At 37.4% G+C, this 22,209-nt stretch overlaps 1 protein-coding gene across 3 annotated transcripts in view; it reads right to left on the bottom strand.

Moving 5' to 3' along the window:
* Nucleotides 1-390: 390 nt before the first annotated feature.
* TICAM2 (TIR domain containing adaptor molecule 2) overlaps nucleotides 391-22,209 on the bottom strand; it is a 44,348-nt gene continuing 22,529 nt past the window's right edge. For 2 of the 3 annotated variants that reach the window (XM_074382419.1, XM_074382428.1), the window contains exon 2: nucleotides 391-16,099. In XM_074382419.1, the coding sequence (XP_074238520.1) occupies nucleotides 15,336-16,040 (705 nt within the window). In that variant the 5' untranslated portion in view covers nucleotides 16,041-16,099 and the 3' untranslated portion in view covers nucleotides 391-15,335. The remainder of the gene's footprint in view (nucleotides 16,100-22,209) is intronic. The other variant, XR_012512845.1, reaches the window with a different exon arrangement.

Here is a 22,209-nt window from a genome sequence, read left to right as displayed (position 1 = left end):
CCCCTAGCTACTGCTTTCACCATGTGATGTGCCTACTCCTGCTTCATCTTCTGCCATGAGTAAAAGCTCCCTGACCAGGTGCAGTGGCTCACACCTGTAATTCCGGCACTTTGGGAGGCCAAGGTGGGCAGATTATGAAGTCAGGAGTTTGAGACCAGCCTGACTAACATGGTTAAACCCGGTCTCTACTAAAAATAGAAAAATTAGCAGAGCATGGCAGAGTGCGCCTGTAATCCCAGCTACTCAGGAGGCTGAGGCAGGAGAATCACTTGAACCTAGGAGGCGGAGGTTGTGGTGAGCCAAGATCTTGCCACTGCACTCCAGCATGGGCAACAGAGAGAGACTCAGTCTCAAAAAAAAAAAAAAAAAAAAAAAAAAAAGATCCCTGATGCTTCCCTAGAAGCCAAGCACATGCTGGCACCATCCTTGTATATAGCCTGCAGAACCATAAGCCGATTAAACCTCTTTCCTTTATAAATTACTCAGTCTTAAGTATTTCTTTATAGCAAAGCAAGAATGGCATAACACAGAAAGTTGGTACCAGAAGTGGGGCATTACTATAAAGATACCTGAAAAGGTGGAAGTGACTTTGGAACTGGGTAACAGGCAGAGATTGGAAGAGTTTGGAGGGCTTAGAAGAAGACAGGAAGATGACAGAAGTTTGGAACTTGTTAGCGACTGGTTAAGTGGTGGTGACCAAAATGCTGATAGTGATATGGACAGTAAAATACAGGCTTATGAGGTCTCAGGTGGAAATGAGGAACTTATTGGGAACTGGAGCAAAGGTTACTTTTATGGCTTAGCAAAGAACTTGGCTATTTTGTGTCAATGTCCTAGGAATATGTGGAAGTTTGAACTTGAGAGCAATAACCTCTGGTATCTGGCAGAAGACATTTCTAAGTAGGAAAGCATTCAGGATGTTCATGGCTGCTTCTAACAATCTATGCTCAGATGCAGAAGGAAAGAAATAACTTAAAGTTCAAAATTATATTTAAAGGAGAAGCAGAGTATAAAAGTTTGGAAAATTTGCAACCTACCCATGTGGCAGAGAAAAAAAAAAATGCTTTTTCAGGAGAATTCAAGCACACTATGGAGCGACCACTTGTTAGAGAGATTTGCATGATTAAAAAGGAGCCAAGTGCTAGTAACTTGAGAGCATTTCATAGATTGCAGAGGCAGCCCCTCCCTTTACAGGCCCTGAGGTCTAGGAGGACTGACTAGTTTCCAGGACCAGGGTCAGGGCCAGGGCCCCGCTATCCTGCACAGCCTCAGGACACTGCTCCTCACATCCTTGCCACTCTGGCTTCAGCCTTGGCTCAAAGCACCCCAGATATAGTTTGTGCTGCTCCTTCAGAGGGTGCAAGATGTAAGCCTTGGCAGCTTTTATGTGGTGTTAAGCCTGTGGGTACACAGAATGCAAGAGTGAAGGCTTGGCAGCCTCTGACTAAATTTCAGAGGATGTATGGAAAAGCCTGGGTGTCTAGACAGAAACCTGCTGTAGGGGCAAAGCCCTCATGGACAACCTCTACTAGGACAGCACAGAGGTGAAAGGTGGGGTTGGAGCCACCACACAGAGTCTTCACTGGGGCACTGCCTATTGGAACCATGGGAAGGGAGACACTATCCCCTAGATCCCAGAATGATAGAGCCACTGGCAGCTTGCACCCTGCACTTGGAAAAGTAGGCACTCAACAACCTGTGAGACCAGCTCTGGGGGCTGAACCCTGCAAAGCTACAGGGGCAGGGCTGCCCAAGGCCTTGGGAGCCCATTGCTTACACCAGTGTACCCTGTGTGCGGGACATGAAATCAAAGGATATTATTTTGGAGCTTTGAGATTTAATGACTACCCTGCTGGGTTTCAGACTTGCATGGTGCCTGAAGTCCCTTTCTTTTGGCCTATTTTTCCCTTTTGGAATGGGGAATGCTTACTCAATGCCTGTACTCTCATTGTATCTTGGAAATAAATAACTTGGTTTTGATTTTACAGGCTTATAGGTGGAAGGAACTTGCTTTGACCCAGATGAGACTTTAGACTTTTGAGTTAATGCTAGAATGAGTTAAGTCTTTGGGGTACTGGGAAGGCATGATTGTATTTTGCAATGTGAGAAGGATATGTGATTTTGAGGGCCAGGAGTGGAATGATACAGTTTGAATATATGTCCCTGTCAAATCTCATGTTGAATTGTAATCCCTAATATTGAAGGTGGAGCCTAATGGGAGGTATTTGGGTCATGGGGGCAGATCCCTTTGGGCTTGGTGCTATCTTTCCAATAGTCAGTGAGTAGTCATGAGATCTGGGTAAGTAAGTGGCATCTTTCCTGCTGCTCCTGCTTTACCTTCTGCCATGAGTAAAAGCTCCCTGAGGCCTCCCCAGGTGTTGGAGCCATGCTTGTACAACCTGAAGAACTATTAGCAAATTAAACCTCTTTTCTTGAAAATTACCCAGTCTCAGGTATTTCCTTATTGCAATGCAAGAATGCCTTACTAATAATGATTAAAAGCTACAAAAAAACACCATGCTTAGATGACTTTGACCAAGAATAATAGCCTCTGTTATTAAGCAGTTACTATATGCCAGTATTATCCTTAGTGCTTTATGCAACTGAGCTCATCTAAAACTCACTATATAGGTTCACCTATGAGTAACAGAATGTTCAATTAAAAGTGGTATAAATACTGAAGAAATACTGTTTTACATAATTCCATAATGTTATTGTCTCAGTGATGTCAAAAAGGACTCCTTTACTGACCATTTTTCTGCAGTTTATTCTCAGTGTGTTCACGATATTTCCATTTTAGTGTGAAAGTTGGCTAGAGTAGTATCAGGCTTCACATGACCATATGTAATTACAGCAGATTTCTAGCATCTCTTTTTATTAGAGAGAAAATGTTTCTTCTGCTGATTTCCCCCTCTGAATCCCATTGGCGAGGACTATGTCATGCTGTATTCAGGCCCTAGCTGCAAGAGTAACTGGGATCATGAGGATCTGGAATTTTTAGCCATAGTAATTGGAGGTGAATTTATTGGCAAGTAGTAAAGAGGGCAGAAGGGGTAACTATTAGGTAGGAAGCCAACAGCGTCATGCACAGGTGCTACTGCTATCCTCATTTTACAAAGGAGAAAACTGAAGCTTAGAGAAGTTATGTAACTTGCCAACAATTACTCAGCTAGAACATGTGGTACTAGAATCCAAATCCATGTCTGTAGAATTCCAATGCCCAAACTCTTTAAGGGCTTAGACTACAAGTCAGATGGACCCACGTTTATATCTCGACTCTGCCTCTTTTCCCTGGTGACCTTGATTTTTTAATTGTAAAAAGCAATTATTGTATTATCTATTTCATTCGAGTATGGTGATGATTAAATTCATGACATATATTCATGATGTATATGTAGATATATGTTATTATTGCTGTCATCATCATCAATCAGCGGGAGCAACATTATTACCCCACTCCACTGAGAATGTCACCCACTGGATGAAACTTCTAGGTCATTGTTCAGCGTCCAGTTGTTCTTTTCCCGTCTTTTATAATACCTGGTATATGGAATTCACTTTGTTGCTATGGCCATACTGTTACTTGGATTTCGTCTTTCACGCCTATAGAACCTTGAAGGCAGGGATGGTGTCTTATTTATTTTTAAATCTTCAGCCTCTTGCACAATGAATGACGCATAGTATGTGCTCAATAAAATATTTTGCATGAAGCTGTAGGTAAGGGTAAGAATAGCACTATAGTGCAACAATTGGGAGCTATAAATTCTATTCTCAATATTAGAGAAATCATCATGTTCCAGAAAAACATTTGATTACAAATATATTATACAGGAAAGTCTATAAATGACAGGCTTAGCATTTAAACAGCTACACATATTTTTTTAAAAAGTTTTTTTATTCTCCCCAAACTCCAAAATGAAGGGCTACTATTACATAAATCTCTTTCATTTTGAACCTTAGTGTACTTTCATTCATTAAAATTTATAGTAAGATGTCAACAAATTTTCAGCTTCAAGCATTTCATTGTCCAAGTCTCCAGAAAAATGCATATGTATTAAAAACCAAAATACTTAAAAAATTTGGGAATAACATTTTAAAATTCAGCAATAAAATACTTCTTGGGATAAGAGGACAATGCCTTCTAGAAACATTTCAAATAAAACCAAACTTAAGAGAAATGTGCATTTCTTCTATTTGATTTCAAGTTCTCGAGTTTTCTTGCGTCTAAGGATGGGAAACATAACTCCTCAGCACAGGATTAATAGCAGCCAGTTTATAACACTCACCCTGAGAGCAAATAAACACACTGTGGGAAGCAGATGCTGCTCTAGGTAAAATGGATATTTCAGCAGCAGTCAAAACAGGGCAGACATATTGATGTCCTGATCTGCCCATGATCCATATCACAATCATAGAATTAACTTTTCGCTAATTTATAGATGGCTAAAGATTTCTTTGACAGTAAATTTACAATGGATGATTTTTCTTTCTTGTTACTTAGTTTTGTTTTACAAGAACTGTATAGTTATGCTACTTACAAATAATAAAACTGCCTAATAATTTCTTTCCAATTATGCACATTTCAAAAAGCTTTAAAAAAATTCTACAAGCCACTATTTTTAAAGTTATATTTTTACATATCAGCCATTAATTAATGAATCTATGATTTCACTAAGCTTTTCTCTAGGAAGGGCAGCTGTAGCATAAATAAAATGAAGAAAACATCCAGCATTTGTAGGCTGCTCTGATTTGGGAATATACTATATTTGTAAACTACCAATACACCTCTTATACCTGTTATTCAAACACAACCTTGTTATGTAAGCTAATGTTCTAGAATTTCATTATGTATATATAAAATAATCCTGTTTCTTGTGGAAAAGTTGGAAAGTACGACAAAACAGAAGGAAAAAAATATAATTGTCCCAATCCAACCCTTGTAGACAGCTAAAACTAACATTTTGGTTTACTGCTTTCTTGTCTTTTTTCAAAGCACACATAGTACATACACATTCAACTTTTTAAAACAAATTCAAGCCATACTAAATATATTTTTGGTTTCTTGTACTTTTACTTAACATTATAGCTAGAATTTTTATGTCAATAAATATTTATGGAAAAAAATTTTGAATCACTGAAAGGCATTTCAAGATAAGGATTACTATAATTTAACCAAATTTTCACCTATTGGCATTTACATCATTTATAATTTTTGTTATTGTGTTAAAAATAATATAAGCACTTTTATACAATGCTTTCTTTATATCTCTAATTTTCTTGCTTTGGAAAATAATTACTATAATATATATTTTTAAGGTTCTTAATAAATATTTTTAAATTAAAAATGTTTACTGTTAACTTTAGAGACATAGTTGCAATACGGTGTCAAAATTTTTGCTCACGTCCTAAAGTAAAATATATTGGTACACTAGTACAAGGCCTGCTTTAAACATTTGGCACATATAACATACACAAAAGCTTTGCATTTTTGGAAAAGCACTCAGAGATGGCACATCTGTGTTGCCCTTTGGCATAAGATGTCCCTAGATGGGAGGACACAGCATCATAAAGATATTAAATCTCTTTAAGCTAAGCTATAAGTGGAATGTAGCCCTATTAAAAGAATTTTTATAGCAATGTAAGCATATTAATATATTAAAATTAATATTTCACATTTATATGCAAAGTAAATAAGCAAATTTAGAAATAGAAAATTTTGAAAATGAAGAAATAAAGGTGAACAAGCTTTCTCAGATATTAAAGCGTATTATAAAACTTAGAAAAAAAAAACTTCAGATAAAAGAAAAACTGATAAATTCTGCTACTTACAAATAAAAAATATCTCCATGGGGAAAAACTACCCTAAGCAAAATCTAAACCTGCACTGAGAAAAATATTTGCAACTTAAATCACAGACAAAGGTTAATTTATCCAACATAGAAAGAGATCCTACTCTTAGAAGCTCCTACTCATATAATAGTTATACAAAGACTAATAATCCAATAGAAACTTGGGCAAAGGGTATATTCAGATATTTCAAAGAAAAGGGAATACCAGTGGTTCTTGAACATATAAAAAGATGTTCAACCTCACGTCTTAAAAAAATGCCAATTAAAACTTTGGTGAAATACAATTTTTTACCTTTGGATTGGCAAAGTTTGGTGACCACTCTTCTAAGAGAGGCACTGTCATTTATTGCTGGTGGGAATGTAAACTGATGCAACTTTTGTGGAGTATCTATAAAAATTTCATATCCACATGCTCTTAACCCAGCAAGTTCACTCCTAGGCTTTTATCTTACTGATATAAGAGGAAAGAAATTTTGCATTTATACATATGCAATATTTCACACATACAAGGTTGCTTGTTACAGGGGTACTGTTATATCAAAAGTCTGGAAACAAAGGGCCATCCATCAGTGAGGACTCATTAAAAGAAGTCATAATACATGGAAACAACTGAGTACTAGGCAGTCAATAAGAAGAATAAAATGAAAACGTTCTTCATGGATTGGTATGGGATGACCTCTGAAACAGATGGGCATGGGTAGATTTCTATATACTATATGTACATCTGTTATTGACTGTATGTGCATAAGGCATCCTGGCAGAACTCATAAGGAGCTGGTAATAGTAAATGGCTATGAGAATGGAAACAAGGTTGCTGCATTGTACTCTTTGCATTCAAAGCATTTGAACATATTAACTATTTTTTTAATTAAATAGAACTAAATTACATGTTTTAAGTTGAGTAGGCCCTTATAACCACAAGGAATAGCTTGGGTCCTAACGAGGTCCAAAGAAGACTAAAAGAAATATCTCAGCAAAAGGCTAATAAAATAACCAGGACCTATTGTTCCCCTAAGTCCTCAATTGTTAGATAGTCCAGATTCTCTACTGTTCATGCCAACCATGCAGCAGGGCACTAACCAGTGCCAGAATATCCTTGGCGGCTAAAATCAGGCCTCGAGCTGTCCTCAGCTCCCTCTTGTTGATAGCAACAGAGAAGCTACTACAGCACACACATAGAACTGGCCGGTGAATGAATAGCTGGGAGCCTTCCAGTTCTGGGCAAACATAAAACTCAGGGAAACAAAGACAGTATTGGAGTCGCTGGGTCAGTGATTACAGATCCTTATGTCACCCGCTTTAGAACACCAGCCCTGAGTTTTTTCTCAGCTTTGCACTAAGTGACTGGATGCTAGACTGCATCAGCCACTGAAACGAGAAGGAGGCAGTAGAGATGAAGCCCACCACAAGACGGAGCACATCCTTACAGAGATCTTTTATTTTTTTTTAAGTTAAAAGCAATAAATTTATTCTTAAGTGGTAGACAGATTGTTATTCGGCTTTAGGCAAACTTATTAGAGAAAAATAACACACACGGCCTTGAAGGGAAAAAATAGAGAAACTGTCAAGATCTGGATCTAATTGCTTAACTAGTCTCTTAGCAGTCAGCCTTGAATAATAGGCAAGGTCAGGATGAAAGTGACTTCTAAGAATGCTTTACTTCCCCTGTCCTAAGTAGTTTATTAGCTCACTTTTCAGAACAACTGTGAGGTAGTCATCCCTATGATTTCCACTTTACAAATCGAAAGCATAGAAAGGTAACTAACTTTGACCAGTTACCCAACAAATAAATGGTACAACTAAAATTAACCCAGATAATGGGGCTGCACAGGCTGCACTCTCATCAAAACATACGGCTTTCAATATCGTAGGAGTTTTACATAAAATCTAAGTGTGAAACATAATTTTTGCTAGACCTATCCCACCCTGAAACTCACAAATCACAGTGTATATAAATGTCTGCATTTGTTTCCTTTGGTCAATGTTTCTTATATTGCCAAACACCATCTTTGTTCTGAAATACAGGAAAACACATGGTTATATGCATCCAGGAGCTAAGCAACACATTTTTCCTGAAATAATGTCCCCCATGTTTCTTTCTCTCTCAACATCAAAGCGGTGTTTCATTTCACATATGCGTCATCTAGTATGAGCAAATAAAGTACAAAAAGCAAAACAAAACAAGAGTACTTGATGACCCTCTAAATTATCATGCCAAACATAGTGGACTTCCTGTTCAGAGCTAAATGACTCTGCCAACCTCTTTTCATCCTAGACATAGACAGGATGTGCTAAGAGAGCATCATTTCCATTTCCAAAGGTCAGAGAGTTTGTGACAGAAAAGTGCTGAGTGATGCTTGTTCAAAAGCTGAAGTGAAGAAAGTACAACAAAAAAAGGAAAGCATTTTAGAATTGGCAGAGACCTTAGTTCTTAGAGCTTGGAAAAAAAAAAATCATACAACTAGAAAAACGTCAGAAAGCAGCTACTGCAATACTTTGAGTCTTCTGGAGGAAAGTGAAGATTAGAAAAGTTAGCTCCACAGCAGCACAGTGGAATTAGGACACATAGTTCCTGACTCTCTGTTATGAGTTGTTCTTACTAGGCAAAGAAGGCTAGAATTATGGCAACCTCACCATGCTGTTACTTTCTCACTTAGAAATTGCTATGGTTTTCTCTTTGTACTACTGACCCCTCCTAATTTCTCCACCATGAGAAGAGCAGACAGGTACATTGAGAAGCAGCATGATGAAGCCTAAGACCTACCAGGCCTTGAAGCCAGGCCACTGAATATTTTAATGACTCCATCATCTACCAGCCTGGGATGTTGGATGTATTATATCTCTAGCATCTGTTTCTTGGCCCAATATTGGACACTGTAAGACTAACCCCATGGGAATCTTGGGAACACTAAATATAATGTAAGTTAGGTGCCAAACATAGTAGATGATAAAAAATGAAACATATTATTATAAGCATATATTTCTCAATCTATTGAGTCTTCATTTTTTAATTCACCAAATAATTGCATGTATAAGAAACTTCTACAGTACTTAACAAGACTATAAGTAAATGTTAATTTAAAAAATGATTATGAACTTTTTCAAACATACAGGAGAGCATGGAAAAATAATATACCTTCACCAGTATAAGTATCTGTTAAAAATATGGAGCTGTCTTGTATGTTCTAAAACTTTATATAAATATCAAACTTTCCATATTTTTCTATAATTTGCTTTTCCCCAGCATTACATTTTAGAAATTTACCCATCTTCATATATGTAGCTTTCTTAGTTATTTTCAATGCCCTACAGTACTGATTGCATGAACCTACCATAATGTATTCCTGCATTCTCCTACTGATGGCCATTTAGATTGTTTCCCGTTATCCGCCTGCTACCAATAATGGGCATCCTTCTCACTCTTGCTTCTTTAGGTACCTGTGACAGAGTTTCTTTGGGATACAAATCTGGAGGTAGAATTGCTAGATTCATAAGATATGCCCATCTTCAACATTACTAGTCATTGTTAAATTGTGTTTTCAAATCACTGTAGCATTTTATTGTAGTCTCTGCTTGAGAGTATTTTTTAGGTTTTTTATTGAGATATATTTTACATACCATAAAATTTACCCATTCCAAGTGTACAACTCAATAGTTTTTAGTATATGTGCAGAGTTGTACAACCAGCACTACAATCTAATGTTAGAACATTTTAATGTGATAGCATTATTTATAAATACACATAAAATATATAGAAATCTGTAAAGCTCATTATATGTCCTGTCCAATATATACATGAGAAACTTCTGGGAGGAGCTAGTTTGTAGAACTCCCCTACAAATAATAGAGAAAATGAATTTTCTTGTTTTAAACCTGTAGTTTGAGTAGGCAGCTTGAAGAAACATTTCTAATTAGATTTTGAAACTGCTGAAATGCAGGTTTCTGTTATTTGCTAATAAAAGCATTCCTATTTATTCACCTCAGAGTAAAATGACTCAGAACTCACTCTATGTGACGAGAAAGAGGAGTGTTATACTAGCTAAAGAAATGATTTCCCCAGAACAATTCTTGAGCAGGCAAGAAAGGAAGGGAGCTATAAAGGAGTATAGATGTTGGAGTAAACAGTTGTGAGAGCAGGTTCATTGGCAAAGGAGAAGAGAGACCAACTGTCTTTCTTTTTTTCCACAAGTTAACTCGTTGAGCTTTTAATGAAATAATTTTTATGCTCTGAGTTATCAATTAATGCCACTTTCAAGTACTACTTACCTCAATCCAAATTTAATATGTTAATTGACAAGAGGATTGCCACATATGACATATATATATATATATATATATATATATATATATATGAACAAGAGCTATATATATAATGTCTCATAAGAATTAGAATCTCATAAGAAACATCAGGTCCCTGGATAACATCACCAGTTCTCTTGTTCATTCCTTCTAGTCATTGGCTTAAGGACTTAAACATCAACTTCCAGATGCTGTGGTCTCATTTCATCAGGTGCCTGACAGCTTTCTGAAATTTCCTCCTTGCCCTTCAGACCATCCACAATTATGGAGGGTACAGTCACTTTCTGTGACAGCTCAGCAGGTGACCTAAGACCAGGCAGTGTAAGAAGACTGTGAAGAGGAGGAAAGCCACAGAGGCAGCACAGACTGCTCAGGGCAAACACACAGAATCCCACCTCACCAGCAATGCAGCCTTGGCAAAAGCTTCTCACTGGCCCTGGGGCCAACCGCACTGCAGTCATGGGTCAACAGGCTTTCTCTACAATTGAGAATAGCCTGACTCCACAGCATGACATGTCGTTTCTTTGCCTGCCCTGAGGTTTTTTACCTGCAAAATGTACAGATAAAGGACCTGAGATCCTTCATCTGCACTGAAATGATTCTCCTGAATTAGATTCTAATATTGAGCCACTCTACATCCTTGGAGACTTGGGCCCCAACTCAGATTTCCCTTGTAACAATACTGTGAAAACCACTTTGATCTCTTTCTTGCAGGGTCCTTTGCTGGGCAGACGGATGGCTCAGTGAAATCTGCTCTATGCATTTGTTACTGTAGAGGACGTGATTAAGCTTTCCAGGCTGGAACAACATCCACCATCAGCAACTGGGACTGGGGCTTAGGAATGAGCTGTTGCAAATGAGAGGGCCCAGGGAAGTTGTTCCTATGACTAATGTTACCTTCTATGCAGTGAGGCGGTATTGTCAACCAATGCATTAGGATCTGCACAATTGAAGGATGAGAGACTGAAGTGGAAAACATCCCTGACTTGTGCTGGAAAGGGTTAACCCCAGCAAGCACCCTGTTGAATTCATGGTAGTCCTCAAGTTAGTCTGGAAAGAAAGGAGCAGAGCAGATTAGTGATACTCTTACTCCCTTCTCCACCCAACCCAAGGGGAACAGTATAACTAAACTCATCCAGCCTATTCCCAAATGAGGCAAAATTATTTGGGAGTTGCTAAAGTTGATTCACCATTTTTGAGGGTAAGAAGCAACAAAACTCTGCTGAAGGCATCCAGGTCTGAGCCATTCTTCCTCCTAACTGGCTTCAAAGCTGGCAGTCCTAGACTCCATTTGCCTGCTTTTCTAGTTATGGTCCAACTTTCCCAAGTTGTTAGAATCATGGCACCATGGTCTTGCATCCTCCATGCCACCAGCTTCCTCCACACTCATACTCATCATTAACAGGTCACATCTCTTGCTGATCAAGGGGGCTCTTCTGCTTTTCAGTGCCTGACTAGGCACTATACTGCACATGAAAACAAGGCCTGGCATCTTCCTTTGTCTTTGTCTAAAATCTAATCCTTACAAGTTTCGAGGTTTCCAAAAATAGGATTGTGGGCATGTAAAAATGCATATGTGTCCTCTCCGCCAACCCATGCTGCAGATTCAATGTGTGTAGGCAACAAAAATAGTTCTAGTAGCATAGATATGGTAGCTATATGTGAGGCACTAGCTCATTTAATCCTCAAAATAACCTTTCAGGGAGGCATTTATGATCTTTATTTTTAGATGAGGACACTAAGACTCAAAAATGTTACATGTCTTGCTTAAGAATATAATTTATAGAGGACAGAGGTGGAAAATAACCTTTCAGGGAGGTATTTATGATCTTACTTTTTAGATGAGGACACTAAAACTCAAAAAAGTTAGGTGTCTTGCTTAAGAATATAGTTTGTAGAGGACAGAGGTGAAATTCAAATCCAGGTAGTCTGACTCATAGAAATGAGATGTTGGGAGTTGGAAGATGTTGGGAGGTAGGGAGGCTGGAGGTGTCGACTCAGGGTAGAGGTAGGGAGAATTTTAAAATAATAGAACCAGCTGAGAGTCAGATGGCTCTTTATTATCACTGGGTATCAACAATTTTTGATAATGCAGTGGTGAATTTTTTTTTTCCATTTGGGTGAATCACTTCTATTGTCTTTTAGGCTGGACACTGTCATGTCTGTATACGGTGTCTGACACTGGAGCAGCCAGGCTACAACTTGGAAGGGAGCTCAACTGAAACACAGAGAATGACAGAGCAAAAGATAGAAAGAACCTGGTTTGTTTTTTTTATCTTTTCTTTTTTAAAATTACAAGTTGAGCACCTCTAATTTGAAAATCCAAAATTCAAAACACTTCTGGTCCCAAGCATTTTGGATAAGGGATACTCAACTTATATTGTGGTAAAATAGATATAACATAAAATCTACCATTTTAGCCACGTTTAAGTGTACAATTCAATGGTATTAAGTACATTCACAAGGTTGTGCATCATCACCGTTACCATTTCCAGAACGTTTTCATCACCCCAAACAGAAACTCTGTACCCATTAAACAATAGCTCCCTATTCCTCCCTCCCTGCAGCCCCTGGTAAACTCTCTTCTTCTGTCTCTGTGAATTTACCTCATATAAGTGGAATCATATAATATTTGTCCTTTTGTGTCTGGCTTATTTTACTTATCATAATGTTTTCAAGGTTCACCCATGTTGTAGCATGTATCAAAATTTCATTCCTTTGTAGAACTGAAGAGTATTTCAGTATATGACTGGGTTTTTAATGACATCTTTGAGCCCCTATACCTTGGTGGACCTCTTATTAAGTCAGATAATAATTTTATCTTATGGTTTAGGCCATGCAGCATGGGGTTTTCCTAACTGATACGTAAGGCTCAACTCAGGTTCTCCCCTGTGAAGCTCCAGGGTGGGCAATAACGCCTACAGAGTACTCAAAATGAAAGCTCCACAGCATGGTGCAGAATTTCCCAGATTTCCTGATATGTGTATGTACCTAGATATGTGTGGGTGTGTGTGTGTGTGCATGCACATATGTACACATACATACAAACACGTGACGAAGCCCACACCTTTACCTGTTTTCATCCTCAGTTTAGCTATTTTGTTACCATTGATAATTTCAACGTATACAGGAATTCAGCACTTAACATTTTTCTTCACCATAAAAAAAAATATGGAACTCCAAATTGGGTGAGACATTGTATCTGGTGCTCTATGAAGTATAAATCAATGCTTCATTTCAAAACACTTTTCCATAATCTTAATTGGAATTGAAAATAAACAAGTTCAGTCAAGAGTAAAGAATAAAAACATTTATTTTAAAAATATCATTTAGCATCAATTGCCCCAAGTTTAGCAGGCAAGCAGGTTGGGCACTTTATGTTTTATTAGTATATAAAATTGGATTTACAGGAAGCATTATTGCAAAAAAAATGAATACTTACTATGAAAACTGAAAAAAGGGAGTAGTAAGTATCAGAATGTTAAGGCTAAGAAAATGTCACTATGCAATGAAAACAATCTCCTCCTCTAATAAGTACTAATGGAATAGGAGCTTTGACTTACTTGCATGCTCCCCATAGATCATTTCGGTTCATGGCTATGAAGAGGTGAACTGCAAAAAGATGTGTGCAGATCCCAGTGCTGGTAGGGGATACGGAAGTGGGGATAAGAAGAAAAAAAATTAAGCAAAATGTCTTTACTCAAGGGTCTCTATAAAAAGGTATTTTAAAGAAAACCTGAGTAAGCCTGTATTTTTTTTCCTGTGACTTTAAAAGTGTAATGACAGCATTAAAAATCAATTATGCTGTCAATATACAAAGATCTTTTCATTATAAGCATATGTAAAGCCTTCTGCAACTATTATATATCACACTATCAAATCCTAACTTTTTTGCTTGTTCCCTTTTTTGGTCTCTAGTTTTTCACATCCTCACAGAGGACAAAGGCCTTTAGAGATCCATCAATTCAGTCCTTTCATTTCACAGATAAAGAAGGGTACATAGTTTGCCCACAGTCACATTCATCCTCAGTGGCAGAGACTGGACTAGAACCAGGTCTCATGACCCCAAAGAGTGCTTTTCTCATTATATGACACGACCCGTTCTCCACCCCATTCCTGATCTGAAGTGGACTATGCTCCCTCAATCTCAGATGGGCAGAAGGGCTGTGGAGGAAAGAAACAAGCCCGTTTGGGGCCTCTGGCTTGTTAGGAGCATGGGGCTCTAGAGCAGGAGGTAATAAAATAAATCGCCTTCTATGCCAAGTTTTTACAAACAACCCATTACACACACACATGCACACAGTCAGACTACTCTGAAGATCTAAATGAGAAATACTTCCCGAGTGGAGAATTGTGTGTGAGGGAAACTTGTTTAAAGCTTCCATAACAATGGTTATTTATTTTAAAAGTGAACATCTGGCCACTCACACAGTCATATACCTTTTAGAAGCTCTGCAAATAAAGCCCTAGTTACAGATGATGACTAATATGAAGAGCTTCAAGCCGCAGGGGACGTCTGAACACCACTCCATGAAGTCCCTAACTACCACACTATCTAATGAGCTGTGAATTGATGGTGGGAAATGTCTCCGAATATGCAGATTTCAGCAGAAAATATATTTGACTGGGTTTTTTTTTTAAAAAGTTTCACCATTCTCACATCTGTTTCTGATTTTATATGCATCAACACTCAACATGCTAAATGTTCTATTCTGGCAATTCATATTTCTAGGTGATGGTACCTGAATGCTTATTGCAACATCCATGAGAGGTGCCTCAAGAGGAAGTATAGTCAGATCTCCTGGGGCCATTTTTTTCTGTGTCCATTGAGATCAAAATTTAGAGAATAAAAGTGTTACCACCTTTTAAAATATCTGTCATACAACTTTTTGTTCAAGGTTCAATATGAGGAATGTAGATTGAGAATTCCTTTTTCATATCCATGAACTAGGAAAATTGTGAAAGAAAAGTTCTTGAAGCTCTGACAATGTCATGCTTAATGAATCATCAAAAAGTGCCACAATTTTATAGATTGTCCTGCAGAAATTTATCTTTCTTGTGCTCCATAGGTTTCTGTAAGGATAAGACTCTCTTTCATTTAAACATTTCCTAGAAGCTGCTTTCTCGAGTGAAGACTAATCATTTAGTTTACAGAACAGGAGCCAGCCACATGTTTTATGTTTCATTTCAGGCAATAAATTGTCTTTGTACCATATTTCTTGTCTCTTTCCATATAGTTTGTTGTGTCTTATACACAGACTCCTGAAAAATTCTTTCTACTTGTGTAGGAAAGCCACGACTGTCTTCCTCTAAGGCATTGATGGTTTGGAGAGCAAAGGGAGTCCTTTCTCGGGGGAGGGGGTTGTTCAGAGGCCGCATGGGTATAACAGAGTTGTATTTGTGCTGCCTGTTAACAGAGTTCATTAGGGATGTATAGAACTGGAAATTACACCAGGTATCTCTTAAAAAGTTCTCAGTCAGTAATAAGATTGTCCATGCAGATCCATTTACGGCATCATCTAAATTCTGTAAATGCTGTCTGCCACACGGCATCTCAGCGAAGATTATTCCAGGTTTGATACCAAAGTCATCTTGTAGCAGATTCTGGACTCTGAGGGCTTCATCCGTGTCATCTTCTGCATGCAGTATCACAAATTTGAGGAACACCTCTTCTTCAGCTTCTTCAAGCATCTCTTCCACGCTCTGAGGTACCTCCTGCTTTCCTGTTGGCTCCTCTGTTGAATTGCTGTGCTCAGCAACATCACACAAGGACAGATCTTTGGAATTCTTGGACTCTGACTCATGGTATCCTGAACTTGTATCCATACTGTGCCTTTTACCCCAAGAGAGAGAAAGAGGGCAGGAATCTATTTTAGACTTCCCGATACCCATTATAAATATCCAAGGCAGAAGAGGAAAACTTTATGTATTTCTCAGCATTTCTTTTCAATCTAAAGGAAGTAACAAAGCAGAATATTATACGTTTAATCAAAACATTAAAAATGGAAACTTTCATTCAACCTGAAAAGCTCAAAAAGATTATAATATACAGATCCAAATAAATAAATGACAAACAGATAATTGGGAAGCTAAACTACTAGTCTTTTGTGAGCTTCACAAAGGCTATCGCAGGCAGCGAAAGGTGTGTTAACTAAAGGATCCAGTTTCATATAATAGGAGACATTCAGAAAATGTAAATGGTATTATATTAGCACTAGAAACCTCCAGATTAAAATAAATTACGTTGGTATTTTCATGATAGGTAACATATCGCTCTAAATTTTTATGCAGTTTAAATCTAATTTCTCCATTATCAAATTATGATGTAGACTAGAAACAAAAATCTAAAGAAATGGAATATTTAAATATTAAGCATAAATATATTTTTGTATTAAGCACAAACGAAATAGAACACAAATATCCTAACAATGACTGGCAGATTCTTTACTGACTTAGCATAAACGGAAGATCTGAAAGGTTCAGAGACTTTTTTTTGTTTGTCCAGAGTCAGGCATTGTGCTGATGGTGAATTAATGGAGACCCAATTATAATAGAAGTGTGTGAAAAGCAAGAAATACCTTTTCCAAAGAATCCTGGAACTACTGAAAAAAATATATTTATTCACCTAGGGGAAAATTAACATCTTGGTTTGGAAGTGAATTCTAGAAACAAAGACTTGAGATTTTCTCCAGTGAAATCAACAAAGAATAATTATAGTCTAAATTTATCCTTGTTATTCTTTTGTTGTTGTTGCTATTTATTATTATTTTTTTTTCAGAAGGTCTGGCTCTGTTGCCCAGGATGGAGTACAGTGGTATGATCTCAGCTCACTGCAATCTCTGCCTCTCAGGCTCAAGCCATACTCCCACCTCAGCTTCTGGAGCAGCTGGGACAACAGGTGCATGCCACCACAACCAGCTAATTTTTGTAATTTTTTTTTTTTTTGCTTGAGATGGGGTTTCACCATGTTACCCATGCTGGTCTTGAACTCCTGGACTCAAGCAATCCTCCTGCCTCACCTTCTCAAAGTTATGGGATTACAGGCATGAGCTACCATGCCTGGCCTAGACTCATTCTTTCATTGAAAAAAATTCTAAATTCGGAGTAGAAGAACTAGATCAACTGTGAAAGAAAAGTACACTATGTGAATCTAATTTAAATAACTTCAGAAAATGGTGGCGATATTCCTAATAAACCCCCCACCACAAATGGCAGTTTTCTTTTTATCAAAAGACAGAACATTTAGAATATATAAATATAGGTTTCATATTGTCAAATATAGCCACAGGCTATATTCCAGAGCATTTTTACTTACTCTATATAGGCAAAGGCCAGACCTCAAGAAGAAATTATAATAACATTCATAACAACATAACATGGCTACATATGCTAAATAATTGAGGTTTAGAAGAAACTGTTCAACAAAAGTGGTGAAAACTGTCATGAGAACAAAAACCAAGGGAAAAAAAACGTAGAGAATTTCATTCTAATGTATATGAGTAAATGTTTGCAGCTGCATCTGACTAGTGAGGAAATTGCTGACATTCACTCTCTGCACTTTAGGTTCTGGCTCTGTGGTGTATTGTGCTAATTACCAAGAGGTATTCTAAGGCTTAATAACTCTAAAATGTGACATGCATACATCCAAAATAATAAAACCAAATTAATTTGGACTCTCTTCATTGAATGGGATTCACTGCTAACTTTTGTTACTGCATTATTTTAAAAGAGGGCTTTGCTATGCAAAGTTGTAGAAAGAAGTTTCCCCTGAATAAGAAAACAATTGTTAAACCATCCAGAGGCATCTATTTTTTGTCAGTTAAGATGATTTGCAGTTATCATTGAATTCAACACCATTATCTTAGTCACTAGCTGGTACAGATAAGAGCATTTGAAGTAATGCAACAGCTATTTATAAACAATATGAAAAACTTCTAGGGTAAGATAGTGTGTCAAGGCAGATCACAAAATCTTTTAAAATAAAAACAAAGAATTACAACTTCGACTTATTTTTCTTAAATACCAATTAGCAAAAAAGAGCAAAAGACTTCAGAAATCTATGATGTGTTGTTCCAGCAGTGTTACCCACCAAATCAGATGGAGAGAAAAAAGCTGGTGGCAACGTTTACAAAACTTCACTATAACCTTCTAATCTGGAGGGAGGGAGTAAGGAGACTGCCAAGAGAACAAGATATGGAAAGTTGTGCTGTTCCCACCACCACTGTGACTCAGACTTGGAGAGATGTTCAGGATTCATCAGTGCACTTTGGTTCTCAGGACTGGGAGGAAGTAAGAGGGCATGACTGTGCTTCGCTGTGCGCCAATTAACTCCATCAATAAAAAGGGCTCTATTAGAACAAAGGAAAGGCATAGCATGCCCAAGAAAATCTGGGGAAGGTTGGCCAAAAGAATCCTGGAAAGCTTCCTTTAAAGTCCTCCTCCTCCTCCACCAGGACAGTGAACACCAGGCTTAAAAAATTTAGGTTTCACCTTCTTGTCTCAGCTAAATGGGAGGAGAGTGAGGGTGCCACTTGGGAGACATGCACATGAGACCACTGTTCATAAAAATTAAAATGTGTATGTATATATATTTTCATTTACTTTTTTTAAAAAAAGGTGGTGACTGGTCTCCATCCATCCTGTTACTTATCCCCATGGTCTCCTGCTGGTGACCACTTTTATCAGTTCCTCCTTATCTTTCCACTGTTTCTCTAGGAATATATATTCTTATTTTTCTTTCCCTCTTTTCAAAAATTTCCCAAGATTCAAAATAGGAATATTTTGAAAGAATATTCTTGTTTTTCTTTCCTTTTCAAAAACAGTATCATTATTCATATGTATATATGACATATAAATGCCAAACAGCAGTGGATAAACATTAGTATACATTGCTTTTTCCCTTCATATCTTTGGAGCTTTTCATAACAGTACAGAGATAACTTCCTCTTATTTACAACTACATAATCTTGCAGCTTGTGGCTATCCCATAGTCACTCCCTGTTCTTAGATATGTGAGCTGCTTCCATTCTACTACTAGGACAAATTATGCTGTAATGGATAATTCTGTACAAAAAGCATTTCATATGTGTGCAAGTTTATCTACAGAACAATTCCCCCAGTGGGATTTCCACTTGTAACAGTGATTCATTTGGTCAAATTGATCTCTGTAGAGCTGAGTCATTTGTTTTTAAACTTATAACTTGATAGAATGACACCCCAACTCTATCCCTTGCCTCAGAAAAGACATAAGACAAAAACTATCAATTAATATTGACCAAAGTCTGACAGAGCGAATCATATCCATCCCCTCAGGCAACAGAAATGTGAAGAAACATAATCAATCTGAACGGTGCCCTTAAACTAAAGTTCTGAAGGGAAGATCAATAGGTCAGAAACAAGAAGGAAGGAATGTCCAGAATGTATCTACTTTATATCTATGCAAAAGAGGACCTCAGTAGAATTCTCTATGTTAAACAGGAGAGGAATAAAAAAAACAACATGGCAAATACGCTATGGCAAACATGCAAAACATTACAGGAAATATATAAGAATATAAACAAGAATCATAGCCTACAAAAAACAGATTTAAAATTCCATTTCATGAAGGCTATGCACTCTGGAATCAGACTGCCTGAGTGTAAATCACCTTCCCGCTATAAAATAACGAATTTTGTACAACTTAATCAATACATTTATGCTTTGATTTCATTATCTGTAAGATAATTATAGTGCCTATCCTTAGGAGTTCTATGAAGATGAAAATGGCTTAGAATGGTGCAGGCACATAGTAAGTACTCGATAAATGTTAGCAACTATTATTGTTATGAAATATATAACAAAGAAGCTAAAAATTTATAAAACAAATGTTTATATTTTAGGAGGTGCTACTCAAAGTGTAGTTCATGAACAAGTTGCCAGTCTCTGAGCTGTTTGTTACCAATAAGAAGATAAGCAGATTATGCCAAGATGTAAATCAATTACAGCAGTAAGTATGCTGTTTAGTTCAGCTGACATTTCTTTGTTAGCAAGATACTCTGAGTGCAGGAAGCAGCATGGTTTACATTCTGGGGCATGTTTCTTAGAATATCATGAACAAGCACTTTGAGTAACCTTGCTCTAGAAGGTATTAAAAAGAATATGTAATCAGTGAAACAAAAATATCAAAGATGAGATAAATTAACAGAATTAGATAAAAAGGAAGGCTGTAGACAAATCAAGTATCCAAACACTATTAGGAAAAAATAGAAACAGCAAAGGGGTGCAGTGGGGCTGGAGGGAGCCAAGGGTAGCCTAGAAGGAGATAACCTAGAGGAGAAGCCAGGGGAGGATTTTGAGCAGAGGGATGACATGATCTGACTAGTTTTCATAGGATCGCTTTGGTTGCTGCATTGAAAATAGAAGGCAGGAAGGCAAGGGTGGAAGCAGGAACACTAGTTAGGAGCCTGTTGCAGAAACCCAATGGAAAAATAATGATGGCTTGAACTGGGATGGTAGCAGTAAAAGTAGTGAGAAGTGGATAAATTTGGGGCATATTTTAAAAGCAGAACTGAGAATATTTGCTGATGATGTTGACTAGGCATTTAATATAGAGTCTGGAGTGTAGGGGAAAGATCCAGTGGGGAGATGCATATTTGGTCTTTATCTTTGTATAGATTGTATTTGAAAAAGACAATATGAGATCATTAAAGACTATACAGGATATTAAGGAGGTGAGTATAGATAGAAAAAGAAAGCCTAAGCCCGCCCTACGGTATTCCAACATTATGAAGGTAGAGTTCTTGTTGCCATTATTATTAACTATTCCTGCAGTGATTTATTTATTCTGTGTTACAAATGATTTTTTGATAGTTGATGATCTGTCTTCAGGTTAGATTTATGGCAATTTGTTAGTCACTTTTACTTATTACTGCTAATGACAACATGCAATTCAAAACCATTAATAAAAAACATTAATAAAAGTAGAGTGTTAAAAAAAAAAAACAAAACAAAAAGAACAGAAAGAGCCAGCAAAGGAGGCAGAAAGAACTGGTCAGGAAGGCTGACAGAAAACCAGTAGAGAAAACCCTAGCTGCTAAGGAAAGAAAACAATTCAAGAGGAAAAGTGTTTAACTGACTTGAAATGCTTATGACTGCTCAAGTAGGGTGACCGATGAATGTAGCAATACTAAAATCTTAACATATTTAAAATAATTTCACATAGTACTGAATCCTTCAGCCTTGGAGAGCCTTTTTCTTTCATATCTGAACAGCACCATCTTGTGGCAAACACTTGTAAAATCAAAATTCCTGTGTTCAATTAATAAGGTTTTTGTTGTGAATAAATGTTTCTGTTATTAACAAATGTTTTGCTTGAAACTCACTCTGCAACAATATATGCTAGGCTTTAGACATGTGAAGCCAGGATAATTAGACAAGACAATTAGGACTCTGCACAGGTGCTTTCTACAGAATATCAGGTGCCATGAAAGCACTCAGGAGGGCCATCTGCAGCAGGGGACACTTCACACTAGCAAGACAAAGACAGGTGGGCATTTTCTAGGCAGTGGGAGCGGTGCTTGAAAAAATATTGAAGTACCAGAGAGCAAAGTTCTGTATGCCAGGATCATTTTGCACTAGACATTTATGGCTCAAGTCCACAGAGGAGGAGGTAAATGGGGAAGCAGGTAGTGGTGAGAACAATGGAAAGGTAAACTAGATTAAATGAGTATAAGGAACCTAAGGCATTTTGCTCAGGACTTTGGCTTTCAACATGTTGGCAGACAGACAGCCCCTGGTAGGTATTAAACGTGAGTGATCTGATCTGACTTCATGCAGGTTAAAATAGTCTTAAAATTGTTGGTGATGAATATTACAGATGATATGGGGACCTAAGGGACTTTGGGTTGTACCTTTTAGAGAGAAGGTGAGTGCACTTTTGTCTAGGTAAAAAAGATGTGCATTCTATTGGAAGACAGCATACCATGATAGCTATTGCTGTTGTCTGGAAGTTTAGGTTTGTAAAGAAACTAGGTTACAGAACTGGAAGACCTTAGACTGGGAAAACAATTAGTTAAGAGGCTGC

This window comes from Saimiri boliviensis, chromosome 1 (genome assembly GCF_048565385.1).
Source record: "Saimiri boliviensis isolate mSaiBol1 chromosome 1, mSaiBol1.pri, whole genome shotgun sequence".
NCBI lineage: Eukaryota > Metazoa > Chordata > Mammalia > Primates > Cebidae > Saimiri > Saimiri boliviensis.
Note: the sequence above shows the minus strand (reverse complement) of the source record. Positions and strands in the feature narration are given on the sequence as shown.